Source organism: Sceloporus occidentalis, unplaced genomic scaffold (genome assembly GCF_023333645.1).
Source record: "Sceloporus occidentalis isolate IW3139 unplaced genomic scaffold, rSceOcc1.0.p SCAF_2, whole genome shotgun sequence".
NCBI classification, from domain to species: domain Eukaryota; kingdom Metazoa; phylum Chordata; class Lepidosauria; order Squamata; family Phrynosomatidae; genus Sceloporus; species Sceloporus occidentalis.
This window is the reverse complement of record NW_028316982.1, coordinates 184,187,866-184,208,749: the sequence shown is the minus strand read 5'-3', so window position 1 is coordinate 184,208,749 and position 20,884 is coordinate 184,187,866. Positions and strand designations below refer to the sequence as shown.

General features: G+C 38.1%; 1 protein-coding gene across 3 annotated transcripts in view; it reads left to right on the top strand.

The window, feature by feature from the left end:
• The window catches only part of PHKA2 (phosphorylase kinase regulatory subunit alpha 2), a 74,088-nt gene that overhangs the window by 35,998 nt on the left and 17,206 nt on the right, over positions 1-20,884 (top strand). Inside the window, exons 21-31 of one of the 3 annotated variants that reach the window (XM_089511699.1) lie at positions 903-991; positions 3,400-3,557; positions 4,397-4,553; positions 5,376-5,455; positions 8,373-8,451; positions 8,588-8,717; positions 10,473-10,574; positions 10,693-10,811; positions 12,082-12,108; positions 15,881-15,934; positions 20,287-20,460. In XM_089511699.1, the coding sequence (XP_089367825.1) occupies positions 903-991; positions 3,400-3,557; positions 4,397-4,553; positions 5,376-5,455; positions 8,373-8,451; positions 8,588-8,717; positions 10,473-10,574; positions 10,693-10,811; positions 12,082-12,108; positions 15,881-15,934; positions 20,287-20,460 (1,169 nt within the window). The remainder of the gene's footprint in view (positions 1-902; positions 992-3,399; positions 3,558-4,396; positions 4,554-5,375; positions 5,456-8,372; positions 8,452-8,587; positions 8,718-10,472; positions 10,575-10,692; positions 10,812-12,081; positions 12,109-15,880; positions 15,935-20,286; positions 20,461-20,884) is intronic. The other 2 variants (XM_089511700.1, XM_089511701.1) reach the window with 2 other exon arrangements.

Below are 20,884 nucleotides of genomic sequence, written 5' to 3'. Positions count from 1 at the left end.
CCTCTCTAGGAATCTCTAGGTCCTCCAGTGCAACAGTGCAGGGCAGGAAAAGGAGCTGCAAAAAGTGGCTATTTTTTGCGTCATGAAAAAGGCACAATAGCCACAGTGGTGTGGCTATATGGCACTCCTTTGGGGCTGCCTCGTGTGGATGCAGCGCCAGACGAACGCTGTCATGCCATGTGCCTTATGGTGTGGCACGCAGCATCATGGCACACTGGGGGTGGAGCCTGGGCATGTGTTGTGGAGACGCTACACCCTGACTCTGACCCCCATCTGGCCTTTCAGGCCAGTGTGTACAGGCTCTATGTTACCTAGACAAGAAAGCACAATAAGCCACAGTTCTGGGACAGCAAAACAAAATGGTGCCATAATCCCTAAAATTGGGTCCCACTCATCTCTTCGGGTCTTGCATGTAATATTAAACTGAATTTTAGCATTGTGTGTGAATGTGGCCAAGGTGAAAATTGAAATTATATGGACATATCTGGGAGTACATATACCTGATGATTAGCATTTTTTCCAGTGGCAAATGAAAGTAAGCTGACATTACAAAAATTTTATATATTAATATGTTATCTTTTTCCAGAGTGTACACCAGTGATCTGATTTTAAGTGGGAAAAACTGCTTTCTTTGCCTAGCTGCATGCTACACAGAAATATCTGATTATGAGCAGACTTAAAAGTGATGCATGACTATTACTCCACTTCTTGCATCTGCTTTTAAAATCTCTTTAATTAGGTTCTCTTGAGGAAAAGTCCAGTGGCAATCATATGACACACATTTAACTGTGTCATATTATTAGATCCTCACTATCATTTTATGTTTTGAATTCTGGAAGACTTTGGATTTTTACTGTAGTGCTTCTGTAGACACAGAATGGTCTCGTTTGTTTCCTTTTCAGATGTTTCAATGTCTTTGCCTACAAAGGTTTTAAACACCCATCGGAAATCTCTAAACCTAGTTGACTCTCCACATCCACTGGTGGACAAGGTAACTTGCTATAATAGTTAGATTTGCAAAGTGTAGTGATTCTTTTTCAGAAAGCTTTGGCCTTGAAAGAGAAAAAAGTACCTAAAAAGCTTTAAGCTTCATTTTAATTGTGCAAGATTCAGAATTGTTATTGAATTAGAATTGCTCTTGCCAAAATGTGTTCTCAATATGGCTTTTTATTAGGGTCAGCCCTACCATTAGACAGAGTGAGACATTTACCTCAGGCAGCACATGTGAAGAAAAACAGTGACAATCTCCCACATGTTCCTCATAAACTTTCTAGGAGTCCTATTGGAGAAATGGGTTGCCTATGCTGTACAACCTGACCTGGCCTCCTAAACAATCCATCTCCCTCAGGCTTGGTGGGTGGCATTGTTCCATTGCTAGTGTGTTGAAATATTATTCATCTGCCATTTCATTCAGCTTCTGTGAACTTGGAGGATAGCACCATCTTGCCCTTTGCGTCACACAGGAAAATGTCTTGGTCCAGGTCTGGATGTTAAGCATAAAAAGAAGATGAAACTTCTTCTGTTGCTAAGATGTGAGAAAATAGTGGCACTCTTAGTCTGTTGCTAAAAAGCCAATCCGTTAATCAATTAATGGAGCAGTGATGGCTTTTAGAACACTGTTTCCTTCATGATAAAAAGGTGGACCAATGCATGCGCAAGCTATTAATTCCTTGCTTTCAGGCAAGCCAACCACTAAAGACAGATACTCAGATTCTAAGAACTCTGGTGAGGATCTATAATGATTCCTTAAGGCCAGAAAGATTACTTCTGTAAAACTGAATAGTTGGCACACAGTTCACTTTCGAGGGGTGTGCAGTATAAAAAAGCAGCTATGATTCAGACTCACACCCTAAAAATACATTGCAATCTTTTCTTCTTTGGAATAAGTCATCAATGTACCTTTCCTTGTCATATCCACTCTGTTCTATTTCAGAGCATGTGACAAACATATGTTTATCATTCTCTTGTGTTTAACCCCAAACTGTAAACAGCTGTTGTTCAGGATAGGTGGCTTTAAAAGCCACAACTAAGACTGACTCTTCATTAGGTAGAGGCTGTTTTTATCACGGTAAATACTGCACTTGGGTGAAAAAAGCATAGGGACATCAAACCACAGCTCAAGGATAAACAATTTAGCTGTCTTTCTTTAGTAGTATAGCATTACAATGATCACAGTATCTCTCATATATATGTGTGTGTGTGTGTGTGTGTGTGTTTAGAAAAGTAGTGCCATGCTCAGATTTAGTCTGAGAGGGAAGGTACTATTTATATTTTATTTTAGCTATATTACATTAGAATAATATAATCATAGAACTATGTTCTAATTTATTAATTATGAAAGTATCCCTTGTTACATTATAACTCTAGTTAGGTACACTATAACTCTGCCTTAGGTAACACAAAAATGAATGAAATACATGTAACTAGTTGATTCCAAGCTCTTAATGTTACTTTCTGGAAAGAAATAATTCATAGCAATATGAAGAAATGGAAGCAGGCACTACCTGTGTTTTCAACTTAATAGAATTTACATGCAATTTTATTTGTGTTTATTTCGTGTATATCCTGCTTTTATTTCATTATGGGATCCAAGGGTACTTACAAATAACATAAATAAAAAAGCCCTTAGCCTGCAGAGAGGGAGGCAGCCTATATTTCCATGGGAAGGAGTTCCACAGATTGGGAGCAGCCACCACAAAGGCCCTCTCACGTGTTTCACAGATATTGCCTGTGACAGTAGTGGGAATGATAGTCCTCCCCTGACATTCTCATAACTTGGGCAAGTCCATAAAGAGAGATAACAGTTAGGCTGTATATAGGTAATATCAGCACTTTGAATAAGATTTTCCATCTTTTTAATAATAATAATAGTATTTATTTATATTCTGCTTTTTCTCAAAAGGAATCAAAATGGATTACAGTAATAAAATAACATACAATTTAAGAAATACAATTAAAACCTGCAAAACCCCATCTCTCCTCCCAATTATAAAAACATTAATTTTTATTTATTTGTTTATTTACTCTAGAGATGTATCTGGCTTCTTTTAATGTTTATGGTTATGACATTTTCTTATTTTTATTTTATTTTATTTTATTTTATTTTGGTAAATGCATCAATTTTTAAAATATATTACACATCCCAACTTGACTGTAGAAGGAGGGAGGACAGTGTCAGGGATCAGAGGGTGAGCAAAAGAAAACCACAACATCTTAACCCAACTTTGAGCTTCCCAGATATCTGGCTGATATGATAAAAATCTTTTTCTAGTGTTTAACTACATTTCTATGCCCCTCACGTTCGCTGGAGTTCAACCAGAGCTAATGAGTTATGGAGCAGGCTTTCATGTTCAGGCCATTTTGACTTTTGGTCATTTGATGCTTGTCTTTGATTAACAGGAGCCAGGGGCAAATGCTCTTCAGCATTCTCCAAATATTCTTCATTTGCCCAGGGATGCACATGGAGATTTGGACTGTGAGAAATTAGTTGGGCAGCTAAAGGAATGTTCTACTTTACATGACCAGGCGGATATATTATACATCTTGTATCTATTAAAGTACGTTTCTTTTTATATTTCATAAACATTTCTGAATTTATTTTTTTAACTGTGGTGTTTGCAGGAAGAAAAAGAACCAAGCCATGTTTATTTAATGTGAGATTGCTTTTACACATGAACCTGACAGCTGCAACCACACTGTTTTCCTCTGCCCTTTCATGGTTGGGAGCAGATATGTGCCTGCAGAGGCTTTGTGGAGATCTTTTTCGTTCTTCTCAGCCAGTAAAAAAGTTTAATGCCTGCTGGCCCCTGAAGTTATAGCCTTCAAATTAATTTATCTATAAATCATGTTCCAGAACTTTTGCTTTTTAACACCACTATAAAATAATTTGAAGTGACACCTGGTTTTTATTCAAATATTCCATGCTAATTTGTGGAACTGGCCATTCCACCTGACAGCACAGTACACAATTAAAGTGTTACAGCTACTTATTGTTCTCTTGTGTTGCTATTTTGGGATTTGGGGCTACATTCAAGCAAAGATCTTTTGAACATGAATGGAGAAAGTGTTCAAGTGCCTGTTCAACACTGGAGCAATGAGTAATGCTCTCGGCTTCATTGAATTGTTCATGTGCCTAATCAAGAACAGCTTGCTGGGGTTTTCAAAGGGACTGTGGGAAGTTAAATGTCAGAAACCTATTAATATTTAATCTGACTTGATTTGTCAAGTGACTTCAAAAATTTTGTAAATTTCAGGAAGGAGCTTTCAGCTATTTCCCTAGTCTCTCTGAAGAAAATATCTCAATGTGTTTGCAGCTTTTCTGAAAAATATATGTAACCACTAATGTCACCTCTCTCTCTCTCTCTCTCTCTCTCTCTCTCTCTCTCTCTGTCTTAAGAGGTCTTGACTGGGAAACACAGCTCTATGGTCAAGGTGGAGTCACAGTTCATTGCCTCCTCAATGAGCTCTACAGCAAAGCAGGCCTGAACCAAGAATGGGGATTGATTCGCTATATTTCTGGCATACTAAAAAAAAGAGTGGAGGTCCTGGCTGAGGTACAAAACAAGTATATATCTTTGACCAGGGTTAGGCAACTTGGTGCATTTCTGATTTTGGACTAAAAATCCTAATGGCTGCAGTTAGCCTGGCCAGCTGTTAGGGATTATGGAACTTGTAGTCAAAAATGTCTTGAGAGCACTCAGTTGCCTACCTCAATAGCCCTTTCCAGTTCCTCTCCTCTCTGCCTGAAACAGGGGAGGGAACATTCCTAGGTTACTGAAATAATGGGCAGTGGCATCACTAGAGGGTATGAGGAGATGCGGACCCCACCAGGTGATACCACATGTGGGTATGCCACTGATAATGGGCATTTGGTTTATTTTATTTTTTTTAATATAAATTAGTTCTATATTTTAACAGATACCTGTGCCTAATGTAAGAGTATCATGTGTATGAGGCAGCTCTCTAGCTCTCAACATTCCTCACCATTGACTGTGCTGGTTGGGACTACTGGGCATTGCAGTCGAACAACCTCTGGAGAGCCATATCAATGGCATTTGGCTAAGCTAGTCATATTCTGGCAGTTGTAGTCCAAAAAGTAATTTTTCCAAGCTCTTCCAAACAGAGAGAAGAGTGCATCCAGAAATAACTACATGGAATAACTACAGAAGCGTTGTTTTCCAAACTTGGAAAAGCATGGCATTAGCCATGCTTGCTGGGATGTTCTGGGAGCTGAAGTCTGAAAAAATAACTTTCCTAAACTCTGTTTTTTTAAAAAAATGTTATTGAAATGTAATGTAATCCAAATTAATAGACTGTTTTGGTTGCTGTATAATGAACCTACTGCCTTTGCTTGCTCCTTTTTTATCCCGTGCTAGGCTTGCACAGACCTCCTTTCACATCAGAAGCAACTAACTGTTGGTCTGCCTCCTGAACCTCGTGAAAAAACAATTATTGCGTAAGTGAACATATTGTAAAGTTGAAAACTTTCATGGCAGCATCCATAGTTTTTTGCAGTTTTTTGGGGCTATGTGGCCATGGTTTGGAAAAATGATGTTTCACCTGCATCTGAAGATGCCAGCCACAAATGCAGGCAAAACATCACTTTTCCAGAACATAGCCACGCAGCCCAAAAAACCCACAAAAACCCCCCAATAGTTAACATATTGCTCTCAAACTGTGGCATTGCTTCTCACCCTACTTTTGAGTTTGTTTTGATTTTCTTTGTCTAAAAATTAAGCTGAAACATTACATTCCGAATACATATGACCCTATATACTAGAGGATATTTTGAGGCAAAGATATACAGTCGGCCCTTCTTATACACACATTTTTTTATTCACGGATTCAAGCATTCACGGTTTGAAAATTTTCAAAAAAAGTATAACTTTCAAATATCACACCTTGATTTTCCATTTTTTATAAGGGACACCACTTTGCTATGTCATTACATTTAATGGTACTTGAGCGTCCACAGATTTTGTTTTCCACGGGGGATCTTGGAACCAAACTCGAGCGTATAACAAGGGTCCACTGTATTTAGGATTTTGTGGCAGAGGTGTAGTAAAAGTAGTATTTTGGATTGTCTCTACAATACTGGGTGCAGCACAGGGATTACATTAGACCTCAGCAAGTTTGTTAAACACTTGGGAAGCAAGAACAGTGCCACAAGGCATGAAGAATAAAAGAAACTTTATTAGCAACAGCATGGTTATCATTTAGTGCACAAAGAATAACATGGATCTATTGGGTCCCATTCTTTCTGCTGTGTAACTGCAATTTAATCCAGGGTAACTGGATTGAGATGCATTATGGATAAATCAGCCTTTTCTGGGAATTATATCATCTTTTTTGTTTTTACATAGGGGTGGGCCATTACTGGGATGCAAACATTGCTCCCCCTCCTAGTTCTGCTGAATGGCCACAGTGATTCTCCCCCCATCCCAATTTTTAGATGGGATTGCTTCAAACTGACTAGCTCTTTGGGGAGCATTTTTCAAGCTATAGCTCTTCTGGCAGTTGCAGAGTTGGAAATGAGGCATGTACTATTGTGCACATTGCTTTAAAGGAAAACTGAGGAAGTACTTTAAAGAAAAATTGTTGCTGCCACCATGTCAGTGGGGGAGAGTCATCTTTCTCTGTTTCCAGCTGTCGTATAGAAGTCGTATATTTATCCAAACACCACATTACATTACACAGGTTATTTGCCCCTTAGCAGGCTGGTTGTTGTTGTTATTATTATTACTATTACTATTATTATTTTGGCAGGCTAATAAAGTTTGGTGGTCTTTTTTGCAAGGAGATCAATGAAATAATTTTCCAAGACGAATGACAATAATAATAATAATAATAATAATAATAATAAATGTAATTTATATTTCCCTCCTCTCCCTGCAGATCGAGGTGGGATTACAGCAAAATAATAATAATAATAATAATAATAAAAAATCAACAATACAAAATGCAAATACAATGTTATTTAAAACTACAAACAATAAAACGGTCAGCAATATTGCTAACCAATCATTAAAATATCCAATTGTCGTCTGTTCCCATACTATTGAGTTGGAAGTGGGGGTGTTCTTTAGGATCAATAATAGCAGATCAAATGGATAGGTCCGCCGGAAGAGATCTGTCTTAAGTGCCTTCTTAAAGGCTTCCAGTGTAGTAATAAGGCAGATCTCTTCTGGCAAGGTGTTCCATAGTTCAGGGGCTGCGGCTGTGAAAGCTTTATGGGAAGTTGTAACTCATCTGGTTTTCGTGTATTCCAGTAGATTCTTCCCTGATATTCTAAGCATGCGGGGCGGATTGTGTAGGGAGAGGCATTCCCTTAAGTAACTCAGACCCAAGCCTTATAGAGCTTTAAAGGTAATGACCAACACTTTATATTGCACCCAGAAGCTGATTGGCAGCCAATGTAAAGATTTTAATAGTGGAGTGATATGGTCTGATCTAAATGTTCCCGTGACCAATCTAGCTGCAGCATTTTGGATTAATTGAAGCTTCCAAACTTGGTACAAAGGTAGCCCCATGTAGTGCGCATTACAGAAGTCTAAGCAAGAGGATACCAGAGCATGTACTACTGCTTCAAGATCCCTCTGGGCCAGGTAGCGACGCAGCTGGCGTATCAACCAAAGTTGGTACCAAGCACTCCTGGCCACCGCCTCCACATGAGATGACAACTGTAGAGACGAGTCCAGAAGCACTCCCAAACTGCTAACTTTGTCCTTTAGGACAACACTACAATAAAAAACATTATAGAAAATTTCTTGTTAGTTAGACAGACATTTGTTTAGACATTAATCGTTGTTTGGACCCTTGCATTGTTTGAGAAATTAGTACACAAATTTCACCTTGCCAGAGGTGAAATAGCTGAAGACAGTTTCAAGACTATATAGCATCCATTCAGAATATATTTGACACCTGTAAATTCTAGACTGGGCTCATCTTTGAGCCACATTATATTCTAGAAGCTATCATTATGAGCACTTTTTGGACATTGTATTTGATGGCATTACCTGATCATAGTTTAAATCATGGAATGTTGTCTGTGCTGAGGTAGGGTGGCTGGAATTGCTGGCTGGACTTCGGTCCAAAACACACTGTGGAAATAATCCAGTTTGAGACTGCTTTAACTGCCGATTCAGTGCTAGGGAATCCTGGGAATTGTAGTTTTTTGTGGCACCAGAGCTTTTTCTGACAGAAAAGGCTAAATGTCTCACAAAACTACAATTCCCAAAATTCCCTAGCATTGAGCCAGGGCAGTTAAAGTGATAGCGAACTGGATTGTTTCTGCAGTGTCTTCTGGACCTTCGTTCCTGAGTGCCCAAAGCATTGCCCATGCAATTTTTATTTATTGGTTCATTTCTTTTTAGCCCACTGCCACCTGAGGAGCTTACAAAACTCATCTATGAAGCCAGTGGCCACGATATCAGCATAGCAGTCCTTACACAGGTAACATGGAAAGAAGCATTTCTTGCATTTTCAGGATTGTACTTCTCATAGTGTTGCATTTCATAAACCAAGTGAGAACATTTAAAGTTAGTGCTTGTTCTCTCTTCCCCCCCCCCCCCCCCACTTCCCTTGATAGGAAATCATGGTCTACTTGGCTATGTACGTCCGATCACAGCCCAGTCTCTTTGCAGAGATGCTCAGGCTCCGCATTGGGCTCATTATTCAAGTGATGGCAACAGAACTTGCTCGCAGCTTGAATTGTTCAGGTAAGGCGGATCTCTTTGCTACAACTCAGCAATAAAAATAGATGCAAGCCACAACTGAAGTTCCACTTACAGAAAACTCTGGAGTAGGATTATTATAAAAATGATTGGGAGGGTGAGAGCAGAGACTGTAGATTTTAGGGCAGTACAAAGGAGGAATTCTGAAGTTCATCAGAGTCTGAGAGGATAAAATGGAGATGGTGCTATCACACTGGTAGGCAAATCAGAGAGCAAGTTTCTGTGTTCCACTATTTTCTTAAAAACAATTGTCAGTTGCACTGCTAATTTACTGTAATTTATGTCCCTCTGCACCTCCTGCTCATTGCTTGTGACTGACTGGTGGCTGTAGTTTATATCAGTTGTCTTTTCTGTTCCCATTTCTTTTAAATGTTTTTTTTTTGTTCACTTGCAAACAAGAACAAGACATACATTGATAGCAACATCTAAATATTCAACAATGACCGAGAGTATTTGAATATGTATGAGCAACAATAATAAGACTTTATGCAACATCAGAAATTAAAGAGAACAATTTTTCTAATGAACACATTTACCTTCCTGGGTATAATCTCTCTTCTAGGGGCTATATGGTCCAGAGCATAAATCAAAGAACCTACATGTATAAATACACAGGGTTGTACATAAGGGAGATGAAACACTCTATTACAAAGGCTTAAGGTCATCTATCAGGGAAAGGTTCATCTTAGGATCACCATAAGTCAGAAACAACTTGAAGGCATACAGTAGCAACCAGTGGAATATCAATGGTTGTTGGAGTTTGTTTTTGTTCTCTGGTGGAGATCAGGATGAATTTGGGGCAACACATAGGCTCTAACAATGCAATCTTAAACCATTTTACTCAGAAACAAGTCCCACATTATTCAGTGGGACTTAGTCTCAGGTACATAAGCATAGGATTGCAGCTTTAATTCTTCTGCTTTGCTTCATCCGAAATCTGTTAATTCCCTGTAACCAAAGCTCTTAAAGCAATTCACATGAATGCAAAATAAAATACAATAAGGTGTTAAAAATCCAGTTAAAAGCAGCAATCCTCCCCAAGCAGTTGCAAACATGCTTTAAAATAGATTTTTTTAAAAAAAATTATATACTAGAAAGATGTGAAAATGGAGACAAAATGTGCTGTTCTCTGTGGATCAGATAGATAACTACTTTTTACAAATGCTCTTTTGCTGTTTATTTCTGCATTGTACACCACCTTGAGAAAATCCACTGCATATTTCATACGTTTAAATGTCTAAAGAATGGAAAAACCCAGAGAAGCAAGCAAGTTAGTCAATTTTAATTTAACAATGAATGCCACTTAGCTAAATGTCTAATTTTCGGAACAGGTCAAGAAGAGCTGCAAAGCCAACAGTGCTGTTTGCTATGATTCTAAATATGAACCTGAGATCTGTGACTCAAAGGTGCAGTGCTGCTGTAGCAGAGAAAGAGAAAAATGATGCTGTTTATTCCCACTGATACAAAATAGTAATGCCTTTTCCTTCTAGTACAATTATGTGGGCTTGTCAAAGGAAAAAGCTATGAATATTGCCCAAGTGAAAAAGATCACATTAACAATTTTTTAAAAAAATTAACCAATAAAGGCTGAAGCCAGTGATTGGCATTCATTTGGTGAGTCAAGAAAGAATAATGGAGCATTCATTCAGGTAGAATGATCTGTACTTTTGACATGTTCTCATATTAAAGACAGTTGCATTTGCAACTTAGGATTTTCCTGGTTTTTTTTTTTTTATATAGGTGAAGAAGCCTCTGAAAGCTTAATGAATCTAAGCCCCTTTGATATGAAAAACCTCCTTCATCATATTCTCAGCGGGAAAGAGTTTGGCGTCGAAAGGAGCAGTAATATACATTTTAAAGCATTCATTATTATTTAAAGATAACACTTGTACAAGTTACACTTTTGTATCAAATACTTTTGCATATCTTGTCTGTTCCTCTCTATCCTGTTCCCCCCAAGTGCGTCCTCTTGATTCCTCTACATCAAGCCCAGCTATATCCATTCATGAAATGGGACATACAGGAGCAACTAAAACAGAAAGAAGTGGCATCACTAGGCTGAAGAGTGAGATGAAACAGGTGAAACTACATTTCTGTTTTTACCTTCAGGTTCAAAACTAATAAATAACTTCCACTTATTTATTACAAAGTGTCATGTCCCTCTGGCTTTATAATAACAAACTCTGTGCTGGGGCAACGGCACATGTGCCCACAGAGAGGGCTCTGAGTGCCACCTCTGGCACATGTGCCATAGGTTTGCCATCACTGGACTAGGGCTCTGGGAGAGCAGTGTTCAAATCCATGCTCATCCATGGAAATCCAATGGCTAATTTCCATCAGAACAGACTAACAGAATCAGCTGCTGAACACTATGTCAAAGTGTAGGTAAAGCACATTGATTTAATGTGTTCAAATCCCCACTAGGCCATGGATACCCACTGAGTGACTGTAGGCAAGTCATAGTCTCTCAGCCTCAGGAGTAGGCAATAGCAAACCTCCTTTACAGAGAAAACTTCATGATAGGTTTTTCTTAGGATGGCCACAAGTTGGATATGACTTGAAGGCAGACAATAATAACAAAGCCTTTCTGTTGTAGTGTGGCCCTCTAGACATTGTTGAATTGTAGCTCCCATCATCTCTTACCATTGGTTATGATGAGTAGGGCAGCTGAACTGCAGTCCTGCATCATCCACACAAAGACATTTCCCCCTAACTCAAGCTCTCCTGATTCTTAAAACACATTCTGGCAGAGAAACCCAAAAGGTTGTCTTTAACCTCCCACATTTGCCATGGATTTCCATCCCACCTTTCTCTCATGGCTGCTGCTCTTTAATCCTCCCAAAGCAGCATCTGATGTACCATGAGAGACTGAAGACGAGATGGTCACCTAAGCCACCATGCCCATATATGTTAAGCATGTATCAGTAATTCTTTAAAAACCAAAAGCCTATCATACTCCATTTCCAAAATGAAATCAAGGGATCTTTTCATGCTTTACAATCATAACACAATTCCAGTTTAACTTCCTGGCAACATCCCATGGAATCTTGAGATTGGCTTTTTTGATAGAGGCATTTAGAATTCTCAACCAGAGAGCTCTAGCACCTCAACAAACTATAAATCCCAAGTTTCCATTGGAAGCAGCCATTACATTAGTGGAATAGTGCTATAGCTGTGTAGTGTGAAAGGGCAACTTGTAGTAGCTCATGAGTTGCTGCCAAGTGAGTCCTTATTCTATTGCTCTATTGTCACTATGCAATGAAATAATTTGAGATTACAGTACTTAGTTTTTTGCTTTGTTGTTAGTTTCCAGCACCTGCTTTATTGTTTCTTCTTCTTTTTATTCTAGAGACATAGGAGGCAAAGTAGTGATCAGGTGAAATGACAGTGGCACACATACATATGAAGCTGTCAAATCTGCATGTTTCTATTTGATAACTGCTTGTGTGCAATTGAAATGAATGCATGCATACACACTAGCACATGCTGTTTGAACCTGAGTGGAGAATTACTAATGCGGTATGTGTGTGAGAGAGAAAGAGAGAGAGGGAGGAAGTGCTTGAATTTTTCATTGCCTTACTCTTACTAGCGTGGGTTCTCAGGCTGTTTCCAAGGTTACTAATTCAAGAGTGCTATCCTGGTACCTTGTGCTCATTTTATTATTATTTTTTAAAATATATATTGTACCAGATGGTAATTTTAACATAGCACCATCCTTTCCTGGGCCATATCACACAGAACCTGGGGTGTGTGGGGAGGTGATTTTTTATTCTCAAAAACTCACCTTGTAAGCAGTGCAACCCCTTCAGCATGACCATTTCCATATTGTTGAAGAGTGGGAGGGTGCAATCAGATATTTTTCTGTTGCAGCAGGCACTGTGACATGCATTCCCAGAGACTTCCAGGGATCCTTGCTCATTCTCCCCACCCTTCAGTAACAAGGAAATTGCCATGTTGTGGGGTTGTGCTGCTTTACAAAATGAGTTGTGGGGGGATGTGAGTTGTGTGGTCAGAATTCTGAGCTCTACAACTACCGAGAGAGAGGGAGTTGCAAATGACTTACAGCATCACTAACAGGATGCCAGGCATTACGTTTCTAAGTCCTAAATCCAAATGTTAGCCCCAACCCCCAACTGGAGTAGAGCTAATGAATCAGTAGGAATGTACCAAGAAGGCACTTAGGTACGTTCCATTGATTCAGAAGGTCTACTCGGTTTGGGAGTTAACAATTGGATTTAGCCCTCTTAAATATGTGAAATGTGAATGTGGCTATCAGGTATTTGAATTTTTTAATATAATTTAGGTACTCCAGGACTAGCTGGAATGCCCTGTGGCCTGTTTACTCAGTATCAAAATCAGGGCTATAAAAAGTACAGTCAACCTTCCATATTCACAGATTCTGCATCCACGTATTCAACTATCTGTGGCTTAAAAATAGTCAAAAGAAGATTCCCAAAAGCAAGCCTTGATTTTGCCATTTTATATGCCATTTTACCACTGTATATAATGGTACGAACATCCACACATGTTGGTATCCACAGGAATACCAAATCCCTACAACCAAATTCCAACGAATACCATAAGCCCATTGTATATTAAGTAGTGCTTAGTGGATGTGAATCTTTATTGCTTATGCTATGCTGATCTGTAGATATTCACAGTTTGGGAGTTAAGATTATTGCCATACTTTTTTTAGGGCTGTAGTCTCAACATACAACTTAATAAGCTCCTTAGAATACAGTGTTCTGTATGGGTTTGCCTGGTGTCATTGTTCTGTTTTGCTCAGTGTTTCTACACTGTGTCTCCCATAGTTTTCAGAAAGAGATCTTTTCCTTTTGACTCTACTCAAGGGTTCTGAGGATTTAACCTGGGAACCTCAGTGATGTCACTGAACTAACTCCCCCCCCCCCCATCCAGTTACTTATTTGTATTTCAGATGGGATTTACCTCAGCAGAGTTAAGACTGAAGCATATTAATTTAACGTATCTCTAATTAATCAGTTATATAGAAACCCTGTGTAAAATTACTTTTCCTATTGAGGTACAGGTTGAGTATCCCTTATCCAAAACGCTTGGGACTAGAAGTGTTTCAGATTTTGGATTTATTTCCCTTGGATTTTGAAATATTTACATATATTGGAAATGGGACATAACTTTAAAAATTAAATTCATTTATGTTTCATATACATCTTATGCACATAACCTGAAAGTAATTTTATACAATATTTTAAATAATTTTTGTGCATGGAACAAAGTTTGGGTACACTAAACTATCATAAAGGAAAGGTATCACTCTCTCAACCAGTTTCGTATTTTGGAGATTTTGATATTTTGGATGCTTAACCTGATATGGATAGTAGTTTGATAGAGAGAGGATTCCTTTTGATGTCAACTCTTTCATGCATGGTCCGTCCCTTTATAAATCCTATATCCCCCAACGTCCCTCTGCATCCCTTCAGTTTCTTTAATGTACAGTAAAAATCAAAATCAAAATATACAAGTGCCCACTAGAGGTCACTCTAAATTTCCTGTTGTAACAGCTGCAGTGTAAGCCATTTTAAATAAGATTACATTTTTAAAGATGCAAAGCATTTTAATGGTTTTTTTTTTTAAAAAAATGACTGGTTTAGTGAGAGGTGGTAGAAAGACTGAATGAAACATCTCATCCTATACATTTATGTAATCTTTGCTTTAAGTAGAATCCTAAAATAGTGTGGGGGGGGGTGTTTACACTTTATAGTACTAAATAGTAGTATATGGGCACTAAACACTGGACATCCTTCAGTGGTTATTCATTCTGAATTTTCCGTTACTTGGTTTTTTGAAAGCACAGACCAACTTGCTGAACTTTGATACAAGATCAGGGATAATGGGATTTCAAAACCTCTGGATGATGAAGTCTGGAAGAATAATCTATGTTTGCCTAACAACCCATCCAGTATCTTCATATGTTAGTCCAAATAGTCAGATGAATCATAGATGACATGTTGGCTGTTTGTATTTGTCACCTGTCCTTCCGCTAAGAAACATCTCAATGTCACAGTAAACCTGTTACCTGAAGAATAAGATAGGTTCTGGATTCAAATATATTAAGTCATACATTAAAGAAGCCAGGGTTAATAATCCGTCAACAAAACATGGCTTCTAATAGTGGCTTGTGTCTGGCTTACAAACCACGATTTGTTTGGACTTGTGTCTTTTGGTCACAGCAACAAGCCAGGATTGAAGAAGCCACAACCTACTTACTTTTACATTACAACCTGGCCCTTCTTTCATTGTGGATACTTATGTGGTCAAGCTCTCCTCCTCCCAAGCACACAGAGGAAAACCAGTGGAGGATTTGTAGAAGATTGAGAAGTCATAGAATTATAGAATCATAGAATCATAGAGTTGGAAGAGACCGCAAGGGCCATCCAGTCTTGGGCACAGAACACTGAAGTTTATTGAGGACAGAAACTGAGATTTTGGGGAGCAAAAATGAAGTAGGTTGTTCCTGGAGAAAGTAAGCTAGGACTTTGAACAGGAGCGAGCATCATAACAATGTTTTGTTTCGGATCCAGTTTATCTGTCTTCACTGTTATATTCTTCCCTGTAATTTTGAACACCAACATCAGTTTCAAAGTCCATCCTGGATTTCATGATTAAAGCTAAATATACTTCAGTAACATTATTCGTGGTCTCAAAATACTGCCTTGGTAGTCGGGCATATCACTGCTTAGTTTGCTTGGCCTCTGTTTTGCATGCAGCTTCATAGCATGAAAAGAAGCTGAGGTTATCAAGCTCATTGCATCTTAGGTTTTGTGTGTTGGGGACTGTATTTCCTTCATTGCTCCCTGCTATTTGAAGCCCAGCATTAAAAAAAAAAACTATACAGAATCTGGAACTGTTGCAAATTATTGAAAGCGCCTAGAATATTATACATTTAGGCGCAGATTGGGTGATGGTACAAAATGATAATGATTCCTGTGATGCCAGGGATATCAAAACAATAGAACTTCATAGCAGGTTTCAGCAAATGAAGGCTTGGAGGCAATTGTTTATTTGTTTATTGTTTTATGCATACCTGTACATTATTTCACTTGGTTTCCATACTGAATTGTTTTAACTGATTTTTTTTCACCATTGTTATGTATTTTTTCTTTTTGTAGTTCTTCTATGGGGGCCATTCCACATGCAGCAGCTTACATTCTTCCAGGTCCATGGTAATCCATCGTTCAGAAAATTGCATTTTCTTTCACCTCTTCTTTGTTGGGATAAGATATATAGCAACTTTCATTTTTCTCCTTGTCACTTATTGAAATACAAACGTAACTGTTGTAAATGTTGGCCTTCTGATTTACAGGAAAGCTATAGAATCATTCCATTACCTTATTTATGAATTTTGATTAATTTGCCTGCAAATTAAAATGTGATCGGTTCATAAACCTATGAATGAATTTTATTTATTTATTTATTTATTTATTTAACATACTTAAAATTTGGCAGTAGGGGAAGGCACTAAGGGCAGTTAACAATGCTGAAATGTAAAGTTAAAAACTAAAGTTAGATTTTTTAAAAAAAACATTAGAGCCATTCAAAAATTGTAATATCCACTTGAAATAGAAGTTCCAAAATAAACCCAAGATGAAAGAGACAAAACAGGAGCTAAAGGCTTGTTTTCAGTCTGCAAATTCTTTTTAGCCAATGACAGCAATTGCTTTGATAACAAATATTAATCTTATTTAATTGCAATTTATACCATTTTTGCATTTGAGTTGTTGTATAATAAAGTACTTCAGTGCAGCATGTTTAGATGAAGCCATCTAAACAACTCATTCACATCAGTGAGTATAACAAGCAACAGCGTGATTACACACAAGACTTAAACATTACATTAAACCAAGACTACATTTTTTGTCAAGATTTCAGTAATACAATAATATCTTCAAAAGCTTAAAAGACTCCAAGTCTTTGCCTATTATCAAAAAGATATCAAAGTGGGTCCCAAACATGCCTCTTGGTGTATAGTATTGCATAACTAGAGGTCCTCATCAGAGAAGGGACTCTCCTGTGTAGCCACTGTTCTGGCTGATGTAGTTCCTCAGGGGAAGTTCTCCATTGCCTGTCTTAAGATTCCAAAAATCAGGGTGTTTCATTTGATAGGAGACTATATTTTTATAACATAAGAAGGTCCTCAATTGATCATATCATCTGATTGGCCAGATATTTTTGAGAAGCACAAAATAGGCTTTGAGAGCAACAGCCAGACTTGACTGTGTGGTTCAAAGCAGACAGCAGACTGAGGCATACTATCTCTGAACCTAGTGCATCAAGGTATCCTTTGTGGCTAATTTCTATTCATCTGCCTTAAAAATATTCACATGATCTCCTCTTAAAAGCAAATTAAGACTGTGGTAATCATCACATTCCTTAACAACACAGTTTATAAATTAACCATAGATAATTATACTTAGGAGTATCTTAGTTGTGAACTTGCTACTAGTTAGTTAGATAATCCCAAATTCTAGTATTATTGGAGAGGAGATACATATTTTTCCTCTCAATTCTGCTTTTCCCACAACATAAAAAGGTCTCAACAGTATCAACATGAGAGATGCTGCTGGGAGATTAAGAAAATGACAGACCTACATAACTAGACCTTGAGGACACAGGTTCATTCAGAAAAACCAAGAAGCACAGATGTCTAAAAAATTAGAGGGCACTCTTGGTTCCTTTGCTAAGTAACAAAATTTCTGGTGTATCAGAAATTAAAGGATTTTATTTACAAGTCTTATTTACAAGGGCTAGAGACTTGTACTTTCAAAAAGAAAGTAAGGATATCAGCATATTTAAAGTAAAGATGTTTATAAAGGTCGCATTCTCATAGCAAGAACTATGCTGTTTTGCACACTCATTATCAAGGCCCATAATTGATGTGCATTGATTTATTAGCAGAGTGTATCTTATTATTGCAGGCAAAGAAAACAGAAGTTGCAGAAATACACTAATTACTTTGACACTGGCACTTCCACTGAACCATATTGTGATCATATGCCATTTCTGCTAAATACAATAGTGCCTAATACAACAGACCTTTCTGCAGGGCAAATAAGCACTGTTTTAATGCAACAAAGGGAAAATCTCTCCCTCTCCCCCCCTTCTTTCATTTAATGGAAATTAAAACAGTCATTCAAATTCTAAAGCATTTTGCAGTATGTATAAATAAATACATAAATAAATAAATAGGATGTGATGGCCCGTGTAGTCTCTTCCAGTTCTATGATTTTAGGATTCTAAATAAATTGTTGCATTAAAACAATGCTTGACCTGTTTGAGATATTTCAAAGGATGTTTGCCCATTTCAAATTGGTTTGCTTTTGAAAAATATCCATAGAGAAGAAAGCTACCCTAATCCACTCTAATCCTCACTTAATATTCTGCCTGAACACAGAAATGCAACATAACATTTTTCAATGGACTGATTCATGGTCATGTCAGGAAGTATAGAAATAAATGTGTACCTGATGCATGCCAAATTCCTTAACATGATTATGCAAGACAAACCTACCTCATTTTTACCCTAGGGTACTGCCATCCATGATTCCAGAACTGTCAAAGCAGTGTGTCTCTCCATCAGATCCTAGGGAACAGGCAGGACAGTATGGGAGGAGGAATCCTTAAGATATCCTGAACCAAACTATTTAAGACTTGAAATATCATCACAGTAGTTCAAGCTTTGTAACTTCATTCTAAAAGCAAATAGTTCGTCCTGAATGCAAGCACCTACCAATTGTTGTTTTTTTGCTGAATTTTGAACCATTTGCAATTGCCAAAGATATCATAGGCTGCATCTGCACTGCAGAAATAATACAGTTTGACACTGCTTTAAATGCTATGGCTTCAACATTATGAAATCCTGGGATTTGTAGTTTTAAAGGTCTTGAGCATTCTCTGCCAAAGAGTTCTGATGCTTCACCAAACTACAGATCACAGGATTTCATAGCATTGAGCAATGGCAGATAAAGTGGTGTCAGACTGCATTTCTGCAGTGTGGATGCTGCCTCAAAATAATAAAATCTTAAAATTGGAAGGGACCACAAAGGCTATCTACTCCCAACTCTTTGTATGCAGGAATACTCTTGGGAGATGCCCATCAACCCTCTCCTCAGAGGAATTTGAAGTGTATTGTAAGCAAAGTATCTATATCCTGTATATTCCAAAGGCTCAGTGAGCTAGCAGCATTCTCTTAAACATAAAATAGTATATATTTTGTGGATGTTTGGGGTTTTTTTTAATCTGGAATCTACATTTGGAATATCTAAGATGGTATCAATTATGTTAAAATTAATTCCTATGGGTTAAAACTGGTACAATTCATTAATGTACTCTTATATGAGGATCACATTCTGGAGGATTAAGTAGGGGATTAACTGCACCATGGGTATTAATGAATGTGGGATTCAGTTAATGAGCAGTTTAATGAACTAGGTTGCAGTTCCAAACAAACTAGAAATTCACTGCAGTAGTACAAAAAGCCAAGGTAGCTGTGTTGTCCAAAATTAAATTTCCAGACGAAAATGCTAAACTCCGTATACCTTTATTTGGCCAGATCACTTGGCAAGAAATACTGTGTTCTGTGTTCAGGTTCTTGAAAACATGAATATAGTACCATGTACTTCTGATGAAACATACAGAAGATTGTAATGCATCATCACAGTTATTGTAAGGAACAGCTGTCCCTTTAAACTGTATTTAAACATTAGGATTATTACATACGTTTTAGCGGGGAAAAGAAATTTTGTAGTGCATCTTATAAAACAGTGAGGAAATTAATCAAGTTGCTGCTATGTATAATTAAAAGACATAGCATTAGCAACTACATTTCTATACCACTCATTAGTGAACTAGCATTCTCTAAGCGGTTTACAGTGTGGATGCCAGTTGCCCCCAACAAGCTGGGTCCTCATTTTACTGACCTATGAAAGGATGAAAGGCTGAGTAGACCCTGGAGCCCTGCCTGGGATCAAACTCACAGCTGCAGTACCAGCATTTAACCAAAGTGCCACCAGGCTCCATGTTGCAAAGACTCATCCAAATATTGGCTGCTAGTTCAGTTCCTCCTATACTTCAGTTATATAAATACATCAGGCTTTCGCCTGTCCCTTAGTAACAAAGGAATGGATTGCTGAACAGTATAATAATATGAAAAAAATGCTCCTTCCTTCATTCTCAAGTTATGTGGCTGCTTTTATCCACAGAATGGCTATAGATATCAGTGTAACCGAAATAAAGGCCGCCCATTTGATCACTGGATCACCACATGCTGTGGCCCCAATCTGGCTTTTTTCAGGTGAAAGAAGAAGTGGCAAAATGTTGCTCCTTTTTGCACTGGAAAAACCGATGCCCTTTCCCCCGCCCCCGTCTGAACGCTGTGCCACTGGAACCCTGAAAAGCTGCCCCCATGTGGGCAGCATAGTGGTGTAACGTTGGCTTTGAGACGACATCAGGGCGTGCAAAAAGAATGTTTCTGAGAGTTGCTTACATCTTGTGGAAGAAAACGTGTCTTTCTTTTCAGAGATGCAGCAGTCCATCTTCTCCTACCAGTACGTCATCCCTTACGGGTTCTGGTGGACATTGTATCAGTTGGGGTGATCGGCAAGGGCAGTGGCTACGCAGAAGGCGACTTGATGGTGCCATTAACAGAGTCCCTGTGGGTTTCTATCCAAAAGTCTGGAAGATCCTTCAGAAGGTAAATTAAGAGCAATATAAGACAGAAAATGCTTCAGGTTGGCTTTAAAGGTGTCCTTCGATTTGACTTTAAAGGTTTACTTTAAAGGTGTAAATGGGCTAAGGACTCAAGATCCATTTTTAGTACAGTGTTAAGGTGCTCTGAATATCTAGGTTCATCTCTGTTGCTATTTAATATTGTGGATTTGTCCTAATGGATTTCTTACTATAATCCATTTGATTTAAACAACATTGTTAGAAAGTACCAACAAATTACTTTAAAACTTCACAATAAAGAATATACTGTTCAGAAATTCTGCTGAAATAATAACAGTATGTTTCCCACCTAGCACTGGCAAATAAAATAGACAGATTTTACTTTCTTAAAAGGCAGCATGATCGGAAGTGTGCCCAATTTCCTGTGTTTTTATATATGCACGGTATGT